Genomic DNA, 15,807 nt, shown 5'->3' on the forward strand with positions numbered 1-15,807 from the left:
CCCTAACCCTAACCCTAACCCTAACCCTAACCCTAACCCTAACCCTAACCCTAACCCTAACCCTAACCCTAACCCTAACCCTAACCCTAACCCTAACCCTAACCCTAACCCTAACCCTAAATTGTACGAACGGGTATAATGATAGAGATAGCCCAAAAGTAGGAGTAACCGAGAGTAACACAGTAATACAAGGGTCTGCTAACTGGCTTTCGCTGTCCTTTCTCTCTCTTATCCGGTTGCTAGTGGTGGTGGTGCGGATTCTTCTGTTGATATAACATCAGACAGGGTCTCTTGGTGCAATCGTCATCGTCTGAAGCTGGCTTGCGTAACTCTGTCTTTCCGCTTTCAGGTGATGGTGGGGTGATTGTCTTAGAGAGGTCGTCTTGTGCATGGGGAGTGGGTGGGGCATCATCATCCATGCTTTCCGTAGATGAGCTCGGTGTTGGCGTTTCCAAGGGTGTAGGAGTGTCTGTTCCGTCCTCTGCTACACTGAAGTCCTGGTCCAACTCTACAGACTCTTCCTCAAGGTCTTCTTCACCTCGTTCAAGAGTAAGATATCCTGCAGCCTAGTGTCAGACGGACCGACAGTTGGACAACTTGTTCTCCTCACCCTCGGGAACAATACCAGTCGTCCCATCCGCATTCACCATGATCACCCAGCCGATCGGTCCACATCTCGACACGATCCGATAGAGGTGGCCCGCAGTCATTGGGAGTTCTGCTGTTCCTTCCGGGATGAAGTCGTACAGACAACGGTACAAGCCGGGAACAAACGGGCGCTCGAAACTGTCTTCCTCATCCTCGTCGTCGTACGATGGATATGGGCTATGGTCTAACTGTAGGGTATCTGAGTCACAGATCCCAAATAAGACAAAACTCAAACTTACGTCGGAATCATTCTCGACGGCTTGTCCAAAACCCCAATTGGTCTGAAACGGCTTCCGTTCCGGAGGTGGCTTCGGCTTCGGCTGGCCTTGTCCCTCAAGACCCTTTCCGTAATGTCGTTCGTCGGTTTCGTCATACGCAAAGTCACGAATCTTCATGACTAGCACAGGCGAAGTGGGCTCGAGGGACATGGATGACGTGATGAAGTCGCCAAGTTGTAGACGGATGGAAGAAGTGCTTGATCGCAAGTCGGGTATGATAATGGTGGGCTCGTCCAATGGAATTGGTGCAGACTTGGATGGGGATGATGTGGGTAGAGACACGGTCGAGGTTGATGACAGCGAGTGGCGTATCATCCGAGGTGGTGTGTCCAGTACACTTGCGGGCTGAGACGCAGTACGCTTCTTTATGGGAGTTGACACGGCGCTTATCTGTGAATTTGAGAGAGATAACAAGCCAGAGGAAGGAAATCCAGAGTGAGAAGGCGAGCCCAGTAGTATACTAGCGCTGCTGGACTGTGAACGGAACTCCGAGTCTGATTCGAATACAGACGATGACAATGGAAATGGTGAAGACGGTGAAGTTGAGCTATCTCTTCTGCGTGCTGAATCCAATTGAAGTGAAGGTGGACGGTGAATTGGGAGTGGATCGATGTTTGCCAATGACATGTTGACAGTTTTGTTTATTCTGTGGTGGTGAAGAAGTAAGCTGAGCGCGCACGAATAGAGGGAGGAGCGTGGCACGCGAGTCGTGTGTTTTGGGAAAGAAAGGGTCAGCAATGATCCCGTAAGCGATGCTTCCGCTTGTCAACCAAACGTGGGGTGAAACGAGTCACCAGCGCCTCCGTCTGAATCCCACACCTGCACTTTTTGCGGTAAAATAAAGGAAGACTTTATCCCTGGTACGATGAACCTGAGTTGTCAGCGCCCGTACCACCGCCAGGTGAGAAAAATCCAGGAAAAATTGCACGGCCATATGCTGCCTACTACCTTCTAAGCTATACTGCGATTGTGTGCTATTTAGAGTTGGGTGCAGCGAAACCCTGCAGCATGGTCGATGCTTAACTCTTCTACCGCCTGACGTTCCGCTTACTCATGTCTCCGTAGTCCAGGGCTTGTTTAAGATTATTTTCTCCATTGCGTTCACATCGAGACTTGCGAGATGTTCGAATGCGGCTTATGTCCGCTGTTCCTTGGTCGAAACCCACCACTCACTGCTCCAAAACTCAGCACACAACATTCGAGAGCTTAGAGACAAGGGAGACGAGTCGTTGATGTCTCATTCATTAATAAGTGCCGAAGGAACTTCCTGCGAACCTTTTATTGAACCATTTAGGGCGCCGATTTGTCAGGTTACTTCTTAATCAATCCCGCACATTCTCTCTGGGTAGCGGGCAGACTTCATCACTGGTATGATGAACATGAGTCATCCACACCCGAAGCACCGCCAGGTGAGCAGAATTCATGAAAATTTGCATGACCATATGCTGTCTAACCTTCTAACTGCTATACTACGATTGTGTGATGGCTAGGTTAGTGTTGGGTGCAGCGACACCCAAGTACTGCAGCAAAGCGTGGATGCTTAACTGCTCCTACTTCTGACGCTCCGCTTCCTCGTGCCTCCGTTGCTCCCTCTCTTCATAAATATGGTGCAGTTGTTTCAGACTTGTGATTGCAAAATCCAGGGCTTGCTTTAAATTATCTTCTCCATTAATGGCATTCACATCTAGACTTGCGAGATGTTCGAATGCGGCTTGCGTCCGCTGTTCGTGGGTCATGGCAGCATCGGCAGCCTCTTTCTGGGCCTTTTGCGCCTCCCGCTCCTGACGACACGCCTCCGCGACCTTGGCGAACGATTCTTGAGCAGATTGCGCGTAAAACATGTGTTCCTCGCTTGTCATCACAGATCGGCTGAGTACCATGTGGGTATGACGCTGATCTGGGTTGTTGGCCATGAGGAACATGGTTGAGTCGGTCATGTTGTCCAGTTCACGGAACTGGAAGGGAACCGTCAGTTTCACGTCGTGGCACCAGATTATAGCCGCTTACCTGCCTGACCAGATTACGCCATTTCTGCTCGAACTTTTGTCGCCTTTTCTTTTCATCGGGGATAAACTCATGATGGTAGCCATTTTCCATCTCGGCGTCGGATAGCTCATCGAGCCAGACATCGTCCTCGTTGTCTTCTCTTTCCGACTCCGTCTCTGCTGGAACTGTGCTATATCCAGACTCCGAAGGCGGACGTTGAACATTACGATTTGATTTGATGATACGGGGTGCTCTGGACTCATTAAGCGGAAGTGGTATATGGGAAGGTGAGGAGGCTGATGATGAGGCGTATTGAAATGGGAGGAATGGGTTGAGTGGTCCAGGGTATGCGGAGGATGCTACGGATGCCGCAGACGGTGGTGGGCGAGGGATTTGATCCGCTGGGATGCCGCGGATGTAAGATGGGGATAGCTGCTTGGGGCGTCGACGCGCTCCGGGAGACTCTGCTGACGGGGTTCCTCCATTAGATGCTTGACGAGATGAGTACCTCTCAAATGGTCCAAAAGACGGATGTGTCGCGGCGTATTCTTTGGAAGGGTATGTCGGTTTAGGTGCGGCTACTGACTGTGTGGGGCGCTGTGAGCCGATCTGCAGCGCCATCAGCAATTGCTGGATCGAGCTAGATCCCTCAGCAGGCAGGGTTCCTGACTGAACTCGTGGCGTGTTGGCGATCGAAGTGTCTTGGTCATCTGTGTCTGTGTTGATAAGAACTGCAGATCCCAAAGGTGAATTGTAATCCTCCGGGAGCTAAAAAAGTACATCAATGACTGAACGACGACTCTACATAATGACTGCATACCTGAGTGACAACATGCCACCCATTCCCTTCTTTGTCGATGTCGTCTTCATCATCTCGGTCATCCACGAGCTGAGTGGATTCTTTTGTTTCTTTAAGTACAATAGCTGTGCTGGCACCCGGTGCCGCACTCGGTTTCGATCGTCTATCAAACCCGAATGGTGGAGATGCACTGCCCGTGCTTGCGGAATTTGTTGTGCTTTGAAGAGTAGAGCCGGAGGAACTCGGTGAGACAGGGTTGGAGGTCGGCAGAGGTATGGTATAAGCCGGGGCGGAATCGCCGGTACGTAATCCGAGGAAGTAGTTGTAATTAGCCGCTTTGGAACTCTTCATAGTCTGTCGGTGGATTTGTGTGCTGTTGGAAGGGATATTGGGTAAGGGTCGATCGGGCACCGCTGGTCCGGTTTGGGCGGAATAGGAGGGCGGGCCATTTGCGGAAGGAGGCATTGAGACTCCTCTCGCAGGAGGGAAGTCTTGTGTGACATAAGGATTCGGACCGCCGGGGAAAGCGAATGACATCCTTTTCCGGCCCCGGTCTATGCCGTCCTCTGCAGCGTTCTGCGACGTAATACTTCGATTCTTTTCATCGGCATCCCTCTTTGCGAATTCTTTGAACTCGCTCACGAGTTCTTGCGTCAATGGCCATACCTGGCAATGGTTTGGTTGAAATTTTGGCGAAGGACAATATCTGCTTACCTCTGGTTCGCTCTCGCTTTTGTACACCGGCGCAGGGACTCGAGGGATGACGCGTCGGGTCGGACTTGTCTCCTGGGACTTGACTACGGCAGGATATGGTGGTGCAGGATAGCCAGCTAAGCTGGAGGCATCCTCCATCGAGGAGGTGAGGAGGGACAGGAGCTGCGAGTGGGACGTTGCACGAGGCAATCGGATCGTCCCCATCGGATCGTCTTTGAAAGTCGTCCCCCGCATAGTGTTGTTACGTCCATCCCACGACGGCGGTCTGGGTCTTGAAGAATAATTAGAGTGAGGAGATGACGAATTGTGTGAGCTCATGATGGTGGATGTTGGTTGATGGGTGGGGTTGTCGGTGTCACCCAAACCAAATAATTCATCGAAGGACTGACTCGACCGTTGCGCAGCATTCGAACCCGGGGGAATTCCCCTGTCAGAACCCCTGGGCGGCTGTCCTGCAGGCGATGTGGACGTCATTTTGTTCGCCGACAAAGAGATGATGGACGCTGTCCAACCAGCAGCGGAGTTTAGCTAAATGCTCGCTTAGGAGTCGTGATTTCCCCAGAACGGGAGAGAAAGACCCTTGGTGGAGTGTAAGCAAAGAATAGGAATGGGATACCGAGAGAGACTGTTGTGTATACGTTACGTTGGGGAAATTGTAAACCGGAATGATGGCGTGTGAGGTTGCGTTGAGCCTCGAGGCGAGGGCGTGCCAACCCTCAGCCCACGCGTGAATGCTTCCGTGCGCCCTCTTATCGACATCACCATGTCCGTATTGTTAGCCATGGTGGGAGATAAGAGGTTTGCACGATACCTTGCTGAAAAAAAGTGGATGGTAACGTCAAGGTTTCGAGACATTCACTGGAATGATGACGTTATTGGAAGACCCCTCATTCCGTGAGCACCTTGATCCCTGGAAAAGCCACACGACGGAAGTGGTTCTCCAAGTGATGACCGTGGGAGAAGGGCCAACCCCACGGGATCGTATAAAGAGCAGTGGATTGTCCGGAAAACTATGGCTACAGCACATTGGCTCTGGTGAGCGGTCTAGGGTAACATGATGCAGGGAATGCGAAAGTTCTGTGAGGGCAATGCAATGAGCAGATATACTATCTGGGAGTCGGTCAGATGGTTTTGTTTTCATTTATCCGCAGGAGGGAGAGTTAGTCGAGATTCTATGGCTGGAAATCCGGTTGCTTGGCGGAGTTCTACAGAAACGGTGAGAATTTACGGGTTAAGGGAGTGACAATTGCTTACGGTATAATATCATGTCGCCCCAGAGGTAGGCAGCAGGAAGCGGACCAGGATGCAGCTGGTCCTGTTGGTGCGCGTGCTGTCCCAAAAGAAGATTGCCCCAATTGCTGTAGCTGACACCGTCTACACCAAGTTTTCCTGCGTTCTTCGTCCACTCATTATAGGCCTTGTGGTTTCCCAAATGCCAGGACTGGGGAAGGAAGAGGCTGCGAGCGGCATGATCAAGTTGAAGGAGGCGGTTGTGATGGAAGAATGGCCTATGGACCTCCGGGTTATTCCAGCTCCACCCCATAAACCAGTCGATTTTCGCATTCTCGTCACTAGGCCAGTGTGATGATCGCCAGACGAGGGGTACGTTCGGCCAGATGCTCTTCGCTTCACGGACAAAAGCAGCAACGCGCTGACGCCACCACTCAAGCCGGTCAGCAGAGAGGTCAGTGATCGTCATCTCATGGGCGTCCAAGTCATCACGTGCCCATTTTGCCAGGTCCCAGAGGGTGCTGCTGAGTTCGATAAGGTCTGGCCTTGGAGACCGGGCATGCGGCGCGAGTCCACCTTCGGATTCGGGCAAGGCGAGCCGCTCGAGGAGGGGTTGGGCGATGGCGTGCATGCGCTGTTCGACCGATCCAGGGGGGTTGTACTGATCCTTCGTGCGCCAATAGTCGGTCTCGTCCATCCTGGGTAACAGTGAGAAGAAGTCGGAGTTTGCAAAAAGAATATGCGCGTACCCCCATTGGAATATGGTGACTACCGCAAAGTCCCATTCTGGGATATAACATAGCCTCGGCCTGCTCTTACTCTCGTTATCCCTTCGCCAGTCCTCCCACTTCTCGCGTTCAGCCCATTCGGCAGGTATCCACTCCTGGGGGATCTGGTCGAACAGGTCCCACTTGTGCCCGCGGTGGATCTGCACGGATTCCTTTCCCAAAAGCTTGCAGAATTGCTGCACAGTGTTGCGTGTGACGGAATCACCAACGAGGAGCACAGTGCGGTTCTGGAGAAAAGGGAGGAGGTCAGCGGTGAGCTGGGGTGGATAAGGTTGGATCCCAGGGGAACGGATGTTGAGTGATTCGCGCAAGGCACGCATGAGGGGGGGTGGGGAGCATACGCCGTTGGTGGAGTTGGGAGTTCGGCCTCGATTGAGGAAGCCGAATGGTCTCCAGATGTTCTCCTCTGGTACGTTGGGGTTGACGCTGAGATGGCCATATGAGAGGAAAGGATCACACCCCGGTGTGGATGGGGGTTCTACCCGTGGATAGCAGAAGGAGGGGAGGTACCAGAAAGCGAGGATGCAAGTTATGCAAGCGATGAGGGGGATTGCGGGAGATCTGCAGGGCAATTTCATTCCCTTTGGAGAAGACGAACGCCAAGGAGGGAGCGAGTCGTTGTAGTAAGGCTTCTTGTACTGCTGCATGAACGAGAGCAAGAAGAGAAATGAAAGCAAGTGGGTGGAAGAGAGAGAGGATAGGGAGAGGGAGAGAAAATAAAGACGTGACTTTGGATTGTCCGATGAAGTGGGGAATGGTGGTGACCGGTGCCTGGCTGACTTGTCTCACATCGGTCACACCCGGTATGCTGATCGATATGCTGTATTGAGCGGGTCTGAGCGTGAAAAAAGGAAAGTGGGGTTGATTAAGAGACTCGTGTCTTTCGTTGATGAGCATTCTGAGTGGGTGAGTAAGACCAGAGCCCCACTTTGGGGAAGAATGGGACCCTGACGTCATCCACATCCTCGGTTGTCACTATTCCACGAAGAATTACCCATATGGTGAATGTACAGAAATAGGTCACCAAAAGACTTGGCATCCTCCTCCTCTTATCCCGGTATCCCCTTCCTCCCGTTTTATAATTTTCCAGCGAGGACGAGAATCTGCACGACCAACAGGAGAAGGTCAGGGTTTACGGTCTAGAACTCTCGGAGCCTGTGCGGGGAGGGTTAGCCATGTGCACTTTGCCAGAAGCATCGGTTGTGACCTTTGTTCCGCGCATTCCGAGGTATGCACTCGCAGGCAGCTACTTAATGATTGATATTGGAACAACCGCTCTAAAGTTGGAAGGAATGTCAGTGTCGTGTGAGAGCGCAGTTGCACAGTTCTCGTATGAATACCCTTGATGCAAGATAAAGCTGGATGACTCCCACCAGAAAGCAACGTGCTTCCTTCAGTGGCGAGGTTTGTTCATAAGGGATCGACGGGTGCAATCTTCCATTGAAATCGACCATCCGTTTTCAGGGCCTAGCATCGTTCCAACATCGAGTGCTAGGGGCTCTCTCTCTCACACACAGCATGAAACGGGCAGAGCGCCCGTCGCCCTCCTCGAGCTCCCCAACATCCCCCCAGCTCAAGAAACAGAAAGTGCCTGATACGGAGCCACCTCCCCTCTCCCTGGGGGAACAGCAGATGCTCGCTGCGGTAAAGGTCAGCTTGGCAGAGGCACAGGCACTTAGGGAGTCTGCGAAGGACAGTGGAGACTGGACGGTCGTAACAAGGCCAAAGGTGAAGAAGCAGTTGAAGCAACAGAAGAGGAGAGAGGTGTGTCCTACAACATCCAGGACGACTGTCGCTTACGGTGACTAGGCCAACCCCGCAGTCTTCAAGTATATGGTGCAAGGGTTGAAGACCCGGCGAGACCCTGTGTCGATTGATGTACTCCACGTTGTCTGATCACCGTTGCTCTACTGACACGCGATATTAGAGCGTACGCGAGTTCACCCTCTCATTGTTATGTGACATCCCCCCTCAACAATGGATCATCGCCGAGGTACGCGGCTTGAAGCAGGCGCCAATGTCACTGACGTTTCCCAGAACCCACGCTCGATTACCCACGTCCTAGCCCTCTTCATCCCCGGTATCGAAGCTTCCGACATCGGGCTCCCGGCGCCAATCCATTCGGAGCCAGCGATGCCCCTCGAGCTGCCCCGTCTGCGCCCACCCTCTTCCGCCGAGTCGCGCCTCCCTATTCTCCATAGCCTCTTTTCCCATGCATGTCCCACCCGAGCACCGGGAGAGCAGTATAAGTTGCACTCGTTTATTGCACACTTTATGCAGAGTCCGTTGACACCTGAGGAGGCGAGGAAACGGCATAAGCAACGGCAAGAACGTGAGTCATCCTTCTTTGTCGAGAGTTTTCGGCTGACGAGAGAACAGTAGAACAGCATACGAATCTTACTGCAGCAGACCTTGTACTCTCATATCCCCAAATGAAAGAAAACGACTACCCGATCCCTACCTACCTCCGCCCCCACCTACGCAGCGCGCCCTCTCCCACAACCGAACCTTCATCCTTAGAACCAGGCTGGATCGAGACACCTCCAACGAAGGACACACCTCCGAAGTACATGCTCTTAGCGATCGACTGCGAGATGTGCGATACGACTGCTGGGCAGGAGCTGGCGCGCGTGTCCATCTTGGATAGCACGACGAATTCTACGATATACGACACGATGGTCATGCCTGCTCATCCGATTACGGACTATCTGACGCGATTCTCTGGTGTGACGGAGGCGAAGCTCGCCGGGGTGACGACCACGCTATCGGACGTACAGCAACACCTGCTCTCGATACTACATCCTGATACCATCTTGCTGGGGCATTCGCTGGACAACGACCTGAAGACGCTCAAACTCTGCCATCCGCGTTGCGCTGATACCTCTGTGTTGTTCCATCATCCTCGTGGGGGCCCGTACAAGCCTGGTCTCAAGTGGCTGGCCCAACGATGGATGGCGAAAGAGATACAGAAGAATGACGGAAAGGAGGGGGAGAATGGGGGCCACGACCCGGTCGAGGACGCGAGGACCACGTTAGAGCTGTTTCAGCTCAAGCTGGAGAAGGGTGAGTCTCCCCTTGTCCCGACCATTTTAGTACTTATCAGTTGCAGGTCCGACGTTTGGTGAGTTCCAGCAAGATGTCGAGTCCATCTTTGAGAAGCTCGCAAGGCCGAGCGGGAAACGGCCTAATGGATCAACATCTGCGGTCGTGGATCACGGCAATCCCGCCCAATGGCACGGATCCAAGGCCAAGACATCTGTAGCGTGCACGACGGACGACGATGTCGTACAAGGCGTAATTGACGTGATCCCGGAGCACGATTTTGTCTTTGCGAGATTTATGGACCTTTCGCATGCCAAGGGGTGGGCAACGGCCAAGCAGTCCGCTCTGTTTCCCACAAAACCGGCGGATCCGTGTTCTCCATCTAATGACCCGCCTGAGCCGCCAAGCGAGGTGATTGAGAAGGCATATGCTGGTCTCAATGAGCGATTGACGAGGTTGCATCGGTCTTTGCCAAAGTCGACAGCGATCATCCTCATGACGGGTCATTCTGATCCCCGTACGATCGTCCAGCTGAACACACGCAAGCAGCACTGGGAACAGCAGTGGAGGAAGACGGGCGAGCTGGCACAGATACCAAAGGAAGACTGGTGGACGGGAGAGGATGATCGGAACCTTGTTTTTGCAGTAGATAAGGCAAGGGCGGGACTCGCCTTCTTTTGTATTACGAGACAAGCCCCTGTAGTTCAACCTGCAACATAAAGATGATGTTTTAGCGTGTCTCTAGCACCAATTCTGCGCAGCATGGAAATTCGTCACACAACAATACACTAGTTTACTATCCATAGTTAAAATCGCAGGGAAAATAAAACAGAACATGGTATCAACCGTGAATCGTTACATCGCGTAGATTATCGGGATATTTGCACATATACAGCAGACTTGCTTACGGTCTGCCCAACTCAGCGATAACTATCCGGATCAACTTCATTCTCAATTTCGATATTCCTCGCTCCGAAGTGAGGGGTTTTCTTCATCGCCGATCTCAGACTGGATGCCCTCGATACAGGCCGGGAATGCACTTGATCAGCAAGGACGGATTCGTGACGACCGTTGGCAAGGAAGGCCATGTCAACTTCGTTGCTAGCAGGATTAGGGTCCCGGAAAGCCGAACGTTGTGATCTCATGGACATCTTTGATCGGCTGCGATGTACACCACCGAACTCGTTATCCTCGGGCGCCGCGTCATAATAGGGACTCCTAGCAGCCATTCCAGGAGGGACAAATGCCCCAAAACTCGATTCACCGTTAGCGTGACGCCCCTGGACAGTTTCCGTAGGGCTGCCCCAGTTTGTCCCGCCTACCGATTCAGGCAGCGGGGGATAATTGCTTCTGCTCGATCCTGGCGGCCGCATACTCTGAGCCCTACTGAGCGGCCGTGCTTGTGTTGTTGAGTCGACGGAGCTACCCCAGGCACTTTCGGGCAGCGGTGAATAATAGCTCCTATTCGTGCCGGGAGCGCGCACGCTCTGTGCCCTGCTGACAGGTCTACCAGGTGGTGGAAGACCAGAGCCATAAAGAGGCGCCATAGGCCGTGTGGGGGGAGTCGGGCTTGCAACCATGCTGGCAGCGACCGAGACAGCACGAGAAGGCGGTCGCACCGGCATATCACGAGTCGGCGAATATGGGTTAGGCAGATTGTCATATGGACGACCCGGTGTTCGGGCATACTCCGTACGGTTATCTGAAGGTGGGAATGGATAGCCTGCAGCTGCGGATGTGGACCCATAGCCAGTGTCTGGCGGAAGCGGCGCAATGGACGGCGCAACTGATACCGGCAGGGGTACGGCGGTCGCGTCAGCATACCCACCGCCGAACTCGTTCCGGCCAGAAGGCGCGACGCTGCCAGCACGACTAGGTGCTCTAAACGGCGCCCCATATGTCCCATCTTGCACTGGGGGAGCAACAATGCCAGCTCGGCTGGGAGCCCGGTAGGCATTGTCACCATAATCACGACCAGGGGCAATGCTTGTTGCTCGGCTGGCCGGTCGTGCGAAGTCCTGGGCTTCCACTCCACGGCTCGTCCCCGCGCGACTTGCTGGACGGTTATATGCTACCATGGACGAGATGTCTACAGCGGTCGGCGACACATAGGCAGCCTCTCGAACGCTGGGGGCACGAACGCTGGCTGCTCGGCTCGCAGAGCGCTCATAAAGTGGTTGAGGCGGCTCATAAACCGGGTCCGGCGCGGCATAGGCAGCGCTTCTTGCACTGGCGGCAATGCTCCCTGCGCGACTTGGAGCTCGATCGTAAACTGGTTGGGCATATACAGCATCTCTGACACTTGCCGCTCTACTTGGAGCTCGAGCGGCGACGCCGTATTCTCCGCCGTACGCTGATGGTGCGCGCTGTACCGGTTGCTCAAAGCCAGAGCGGCGAGACATGGCACTGCCTGGGCGCACGGTGCGGTCAGAAGCCGGGCTCGCGGGTGCAGTATTCGGGATGTCCGGAATGTCTGGCGATATCATACTACGCCTTCGCATTGGAGAATTGGGGTCAGACTGTCAGAGAAAAGTTAATATCGAAACCAGTCTGTGATGACAACAGCACGCACAGGAGGTTGCACCATGATCGTCGGCGCGGCGCTGCCCATACTTGTCGTCCTCCTCCTATGACCCCTCCAAGGCTCCACGGTGGGCGGGCCATTGCCCACCAACGGGTTATTTACACTTCTAATGCTAGCTCGAGACGACATTCTTCCGGGATAATGTTCTGGGTCCAGCGGGGCCGGAGGAATAATCTGACTTGGTCGTCGGATATGCGAGTAGCCGCTACGCACGCTGCTCTGGATACCGAAAAGGACAACTTTGTTAGTGATACGTCGCTTCAAGACAAGGCCAAACTCACCCCTGAGCCAGGGCCCGGCCTGTTGTGACTCATCATCTCCTCTGCCACCTCCGGGTCGCTATTGCGCAGGGCGTAACGAAGGCGTTCTCTATCAATCGTACTGCCACCGTACACCGATCCTTCGGGACGAGAGCCATATGCACTTGGAGCCCGACTCGTCGGCAATTCTTGGGCAGCAGCATATCGTACTGAATTGGGAGAGACTTCGCCATGCTCAGAACGGCGCTCAGAGATACGAGACAGTCGGCCAGTTGGTGCGCCGCGTGCACTACCACGACCGAACTCGGAACCTGGTGTCTGGTACCCTGAGCCGTTGACGCTCCTGGGAGGTGCGTAGTACGTTCCCGACGTGCCACCCGTAACACCAGTATCGACGCTACGAATCTGATTCAGAGAGTAAACCCCTTGACCTTGATCAACACCTGCTGCGGCAGCTGCCGCTTGCTCTTCAAATATGTTGGCCGGGTCAAGCACTCGGTGAGGTGCAGGGGAGATGATATTCCTCGCGGGTGTCATGCCAGGCCCGCTGCGCATGCTAACCCTGCTCGGCTGTCGGGATATGTTGTTGAACGACACTTCGCCCATGAGGTCCGCTTCGTCTTGCGTCTGCGGGAGAACTCCACGAGTAGGTTGGACTTCGTGAGGCGGGGGTAGAGAGATAGACCCGTTTGCCCCGACAACGGGTACGTAACCGTCAGGAATGTCGGCAACAGGGGTGTGGGGACGCGAGTGTGCGGGGGAAACGACCATTGGCTGAGCGAGGTTCATTGGTGTCGTAATCGGGTTGTACGGGGCTGAAGCGACAAAAGGAGCGACGTCAGGTACGGCTGGTGCAGGAGGTAACCGGATCGCAGGTGATGGCTGTCGGCCAATGGATCCTCTTCTGCTGCGGGAGACATAGTCTTGAGTAGGCACATATTGGTGTTGGTCGATATTGACGGGAATCGGTCGTGGAGGCGGTATATTGCGAGGTAGACCCGCGGGAGAGTGAACACGAGGGGCATACGATGACTCCCCAGCTTGGTCAAAACGAGCCTCGATGCTGTCCATGGGTCGTTCAGTTGGGCGACACGCGTAACGTCCGGTGGGACTCTCCAGGTCTTCGTATCGCTCTCGCCGTCCGAAACGTAGAGTCGGGCTCTCCACATCGTCTGGTATCCCATCAGGCCAGTTGCGTTCGAGGAAGTCGTCAAAGGCTCTGAGAGCGCGACCGTGCTCATCCGTTCTCCCTTCCGCTCTGCCTCTTGTCAATCCCTCTCGCATTCCTTCTCGTATTCCCTGGTTCCGGCCTTCCCTCAACCCAGCTTCTCTCGCATCACGCAGGGCAATAGTTTGGATGAGCTGCCTCTCCCTGTCCCTTGCCCTCGCCGCCGCCTCTTCCGCTCGATCCCGTTCCCCGTCCGCGTTGTCGATGTTCTGCTGGGCGGTCTGGATCTCCCCCATCGCAACCTCGAGCTGCAACTTGTACCTTCTCGTCTCTTCTTGCAGCTTGGCAGCTTCCATCTCTGCCCTCTGCCTCGCGATATCGTGAGCGATGAACTTGGCATCCGCCCCTCTCAGCCTACTCTCCAGCTCCTCGCTCCGCTGCTTCTCGGACAGAAGCTGCTCGGCGCTGTCGTCCAGTAACTGACGCAATTCTGACGCTTCTCGCTGCCACTGTTCCACCGCATGCTCCATATCTCGCATGGGGTGTGTGGGCTCTCTGCGTCTCGTTCTCCGTGCATTACTGTGTTGAGTCCTGATAGAGCGCTGAGGGACATCTGGGAGCGAGCGTCCATCTAAGCGCTCTGCCAGCTGACTAGCCCGTTGATATTCCATTTCTTCCCTCGCTAGATCAATTCTCCTCATAATTAATCAGCGACAATGAGAAGTAGTCACACTGAGGGAGGACGCACGAGAACGGCGAGGGCGGCCTGCCAAGGTCCATGTCGGGATCACTTTGAGTCCTCACCATGCCTAACAGCGGGTGTTCTGCAGCATATAAGTAGGTGACGCATGGCGATGCGACCGAGAAGGCGGGAATTCAGTAATGACATACCTGAAAATTACTGCCAGTTGGCTACAGTTTGGTGAACACGAGGCAAAGGAAAGGGTTCCCGAAGGCCGCAGTTAATACAGGGGCGGTGCCTTGTTGGTATATTCTTAGCCAGCTCCTGTCTAGAAGGGTATTGCAGTCCAGTCCAATATATCACAAGTTACTTTCCCCGGAGATACGGAGAAATAGTACAAAGTAAACAACAATGGGGGTTATGGTGGTAAGAAGCGATGAGGGATTTGTTTGAATGTTGAATGTCACATTCGTCGGAACCTATTTGCGGAGGCATGCGTTGTTAGGGTTTTATTTTTACTGGTTGACGGTTCTAGATGGTAAAGATATAACATTGCATGTGGAAGCTAAACTAACTGGACGACGCAAATGCCAGATGCGCAGATGGAACGAACAGGTTCTTGAGCATTGCGTACTGGGCAGTCTGCCGTCAAAACATTGCAGTTAGCAACTTGCGCGCCGTCTTGATGGGTTATGTTCTGCACGCTGCCATGTAGGATGGACAGCACGCGGCATGTGACGGACCTGTAATTGGAGTCAGTGAATCAAGAGCAAGGGAGACGCAGGGAGGGTATAGTGTCAGCGAAGCAGAATTGCAAATTATCTCGACATATGTGATTAAGCCAGGGATAACCGAAGAAGAAAACTCATCCCAAAAGTACTGGAAAGGCCAAGGGCATTGTGAACGTACGATCTCAAACCCCACTCTCCAAGAATGTTGCAAAGCAAGACTGTTACAGCGCAGCCCTGCCCAGCAATGAGATAGGCGGTACCGAAAACATTTGAAGCAGAGAAGACGGGGGAGAGAAGACAGGAAAGAGAGCATGCTCGACTCAGACCTTGCTTTTTTAGATCCCCTGTACGGAAGCAGACCTAATTGGCAACAGTGCATTGTAAGCACGTGAGGCACCTTACCAGCTCCCGCAATTTGGTCCCGAGACTAAGCAGAGCATAACAACACTAAGGTATCCTGGATGAGCTCGCTACGCTCGAATATGCCCCTGCTGCGTTGAGGGATAACGAAGCGGCTATCAAGAGCTTGACTGAGAGGATCGACGCCAGCAGCCAGCAGATCATCGTTTTGCATAAGAAGACGTGCGCTTCTAGTTCGACCGCGAATAGAGCTGACCGCTCCGTAGGAACCGAGAACACAAGGATTTTGCTAAACTGCAGAATAGCGCTGGACGTAGGCTGTGGGTCAAGATCAAGCATGGAGGGAAGAAGGACGCGGTAGAGAAGAAGCTCGAGAAGGAGGAACGCGAGTTCCTCGAAGCGCTCGAGCAGGAGCAAGCGGCCGAGGAGGTCAGAGCGGCAATGCAAACGGAGAAGGACAGCTTAGCAAGCAAGGTGTGTTCCCCTTCCGTGCGCGGGAGACGTATCTAATAAGCAACAGAATCCGGAACTGCAGCA

The 15,807-nt window shown here is 53.8% G+C and overlaps 6 protein-coding genes across 6 annotated transcripts; 2 read left to right on the plus strand and 4 right to left on the minus strand.

Moving 5' to 3' along the window:
- Positions 1–239: 239 nt before the first annotated feature.
- On the minus strand, positions 240–1,076 carry DACRYDRAFT_112756 (uncharacterized protein; the record flags this gene model as incomplete). Its single annotated transcript, XM_040769502.1, has 3 exons — positions 240–559; positions 611–836; positions 888–1,076. The coding sequence occupies 3 exons, from the start codon at positions 1,074–1,076 to the stop codon at positions 240–242; spliced, it is 735 nt and encodes a 244-aa protein (XP_040632822.1).
- A 1,335-nt stretch (positions 1,077–2,411) lies between these two features.
- On the minus strand, positions 2,412–4,756 carry DACRYDRAFT_19297 (uncharacterized protein). The gene is made up of 4 exons (XM_040771443.1): positions 4,426–4,756; positions 3,733–4,377; positions 2,934–3,680; positions 2,412–2,881 (listed from the first exon to the last, which is right to left on the minus strand). The coding sequence occupies exons 1-4, from the start codon at positions 4,741–4,743 to the stop codon at positions 2,477–2,479; spliced, it is 2,115 nt and encodes a 704-aa protein (XP_040632823.1). The 5' UTR covers positions 4,744–4,756; the 3' UTR covers positions 2,412–2,476.
- Positions 4,757–5,562: 806 nt separating this feature from the next.
- On the minus strand, positions 5,563–6,763 carry DACRYDRAFT_112758 (uncharacterized protein; the record flags this gene model as incomplete). The annotated part of the gene is made up of 3 exons (XM_040769503.1): positions 5,563–5,630; positions 5,680–6,353; positions 6,405–6,763. The coding sequence occupies 3 exons, from the start codon at positions 6,761–6,763 to the stop codon at positions 5,563–5,565; spliced, it is 1,101 nt and encodes a 366-aa protein (XP_040632824.1).
- A 1,246-nt stretch (positions 6,764–8,009) lies between these two features.
- Positions 8,010–10,218, plus strand: DACRYDRAFT_60431 (uncharacterized protein). Its single transcript, XM_040775635.1, has 6 exons — positions 8,010–8,207; positions 8,253–8,321; positions 8,371–8,436; positions 8,481–8,775; positions 8,823–9,506; positions 9,553–10,218. Exons 1-6 carry the CDS (start codon positions 8,076–8,078, stop codon positions 10,203–10,205), a joined length of 1,899 nt encoding a protein of 632 aa, XP_040632825.1. The 5' UTR covers positions 8,010–8,075; the 3' UTR covers positions 10,206–10,218.
- Positions 10,219–10,371: 153 nt separating this feature from the next.
- Positions 10,372–11,977, minus strand: DACRYDRAFT_92162 (uncharacterized protein). The gene has a single exon (XM_040777046.1). It carries the CDS (start codon positions 11,969–11,971, stop codon positions 10,406–10,408), a length of 1,566 nt encoding a protein of 521 aa, XP_040632826.1. The 5' UTR covers positions 11,972–11,977; the 3' UTR covers positions 10,372–10,405.
- Positions 11,978–15,221: 3,244 nt separating this feature from the next.
- On the plus strand, positions 15,222–15,780 carry DACRYDRAFT_102888 (uncharacterized protein; the record flags this gene model as incomplete). The annotated part of the gene is made up of 3 exons (XM_040767680.1): positions 15,222–15,290; positions 15,377–15,492; positions 15,537–15,780. The coding sequence occupies 3 exons, from the start codon at positions 15,222–15,224 to the stop codon at positions 15,778–15,780; spliced, it is 429 nt and encodes a 142-aa protein (XP_040632827.1).
- Positions 15,781–15,807: the final 27 nt, after the last annotated feature.

This window comes from Dacryopinax primogenitus (assembly GCF_000292625.1).
Source record: "Dacryopinax primogenitus strain DJM-731 SS1 chromosome Unknown DACRYscaffold_1, whole genome shotgun sequence".
Taxonomy (NCBI): Eukaryota; Fungi; Basidiomycota; class Dacrymycetes; order Dacrymycetales; family Dacrymycetaceae; genus Dacryopinax; species Dacryopinax primogenitus.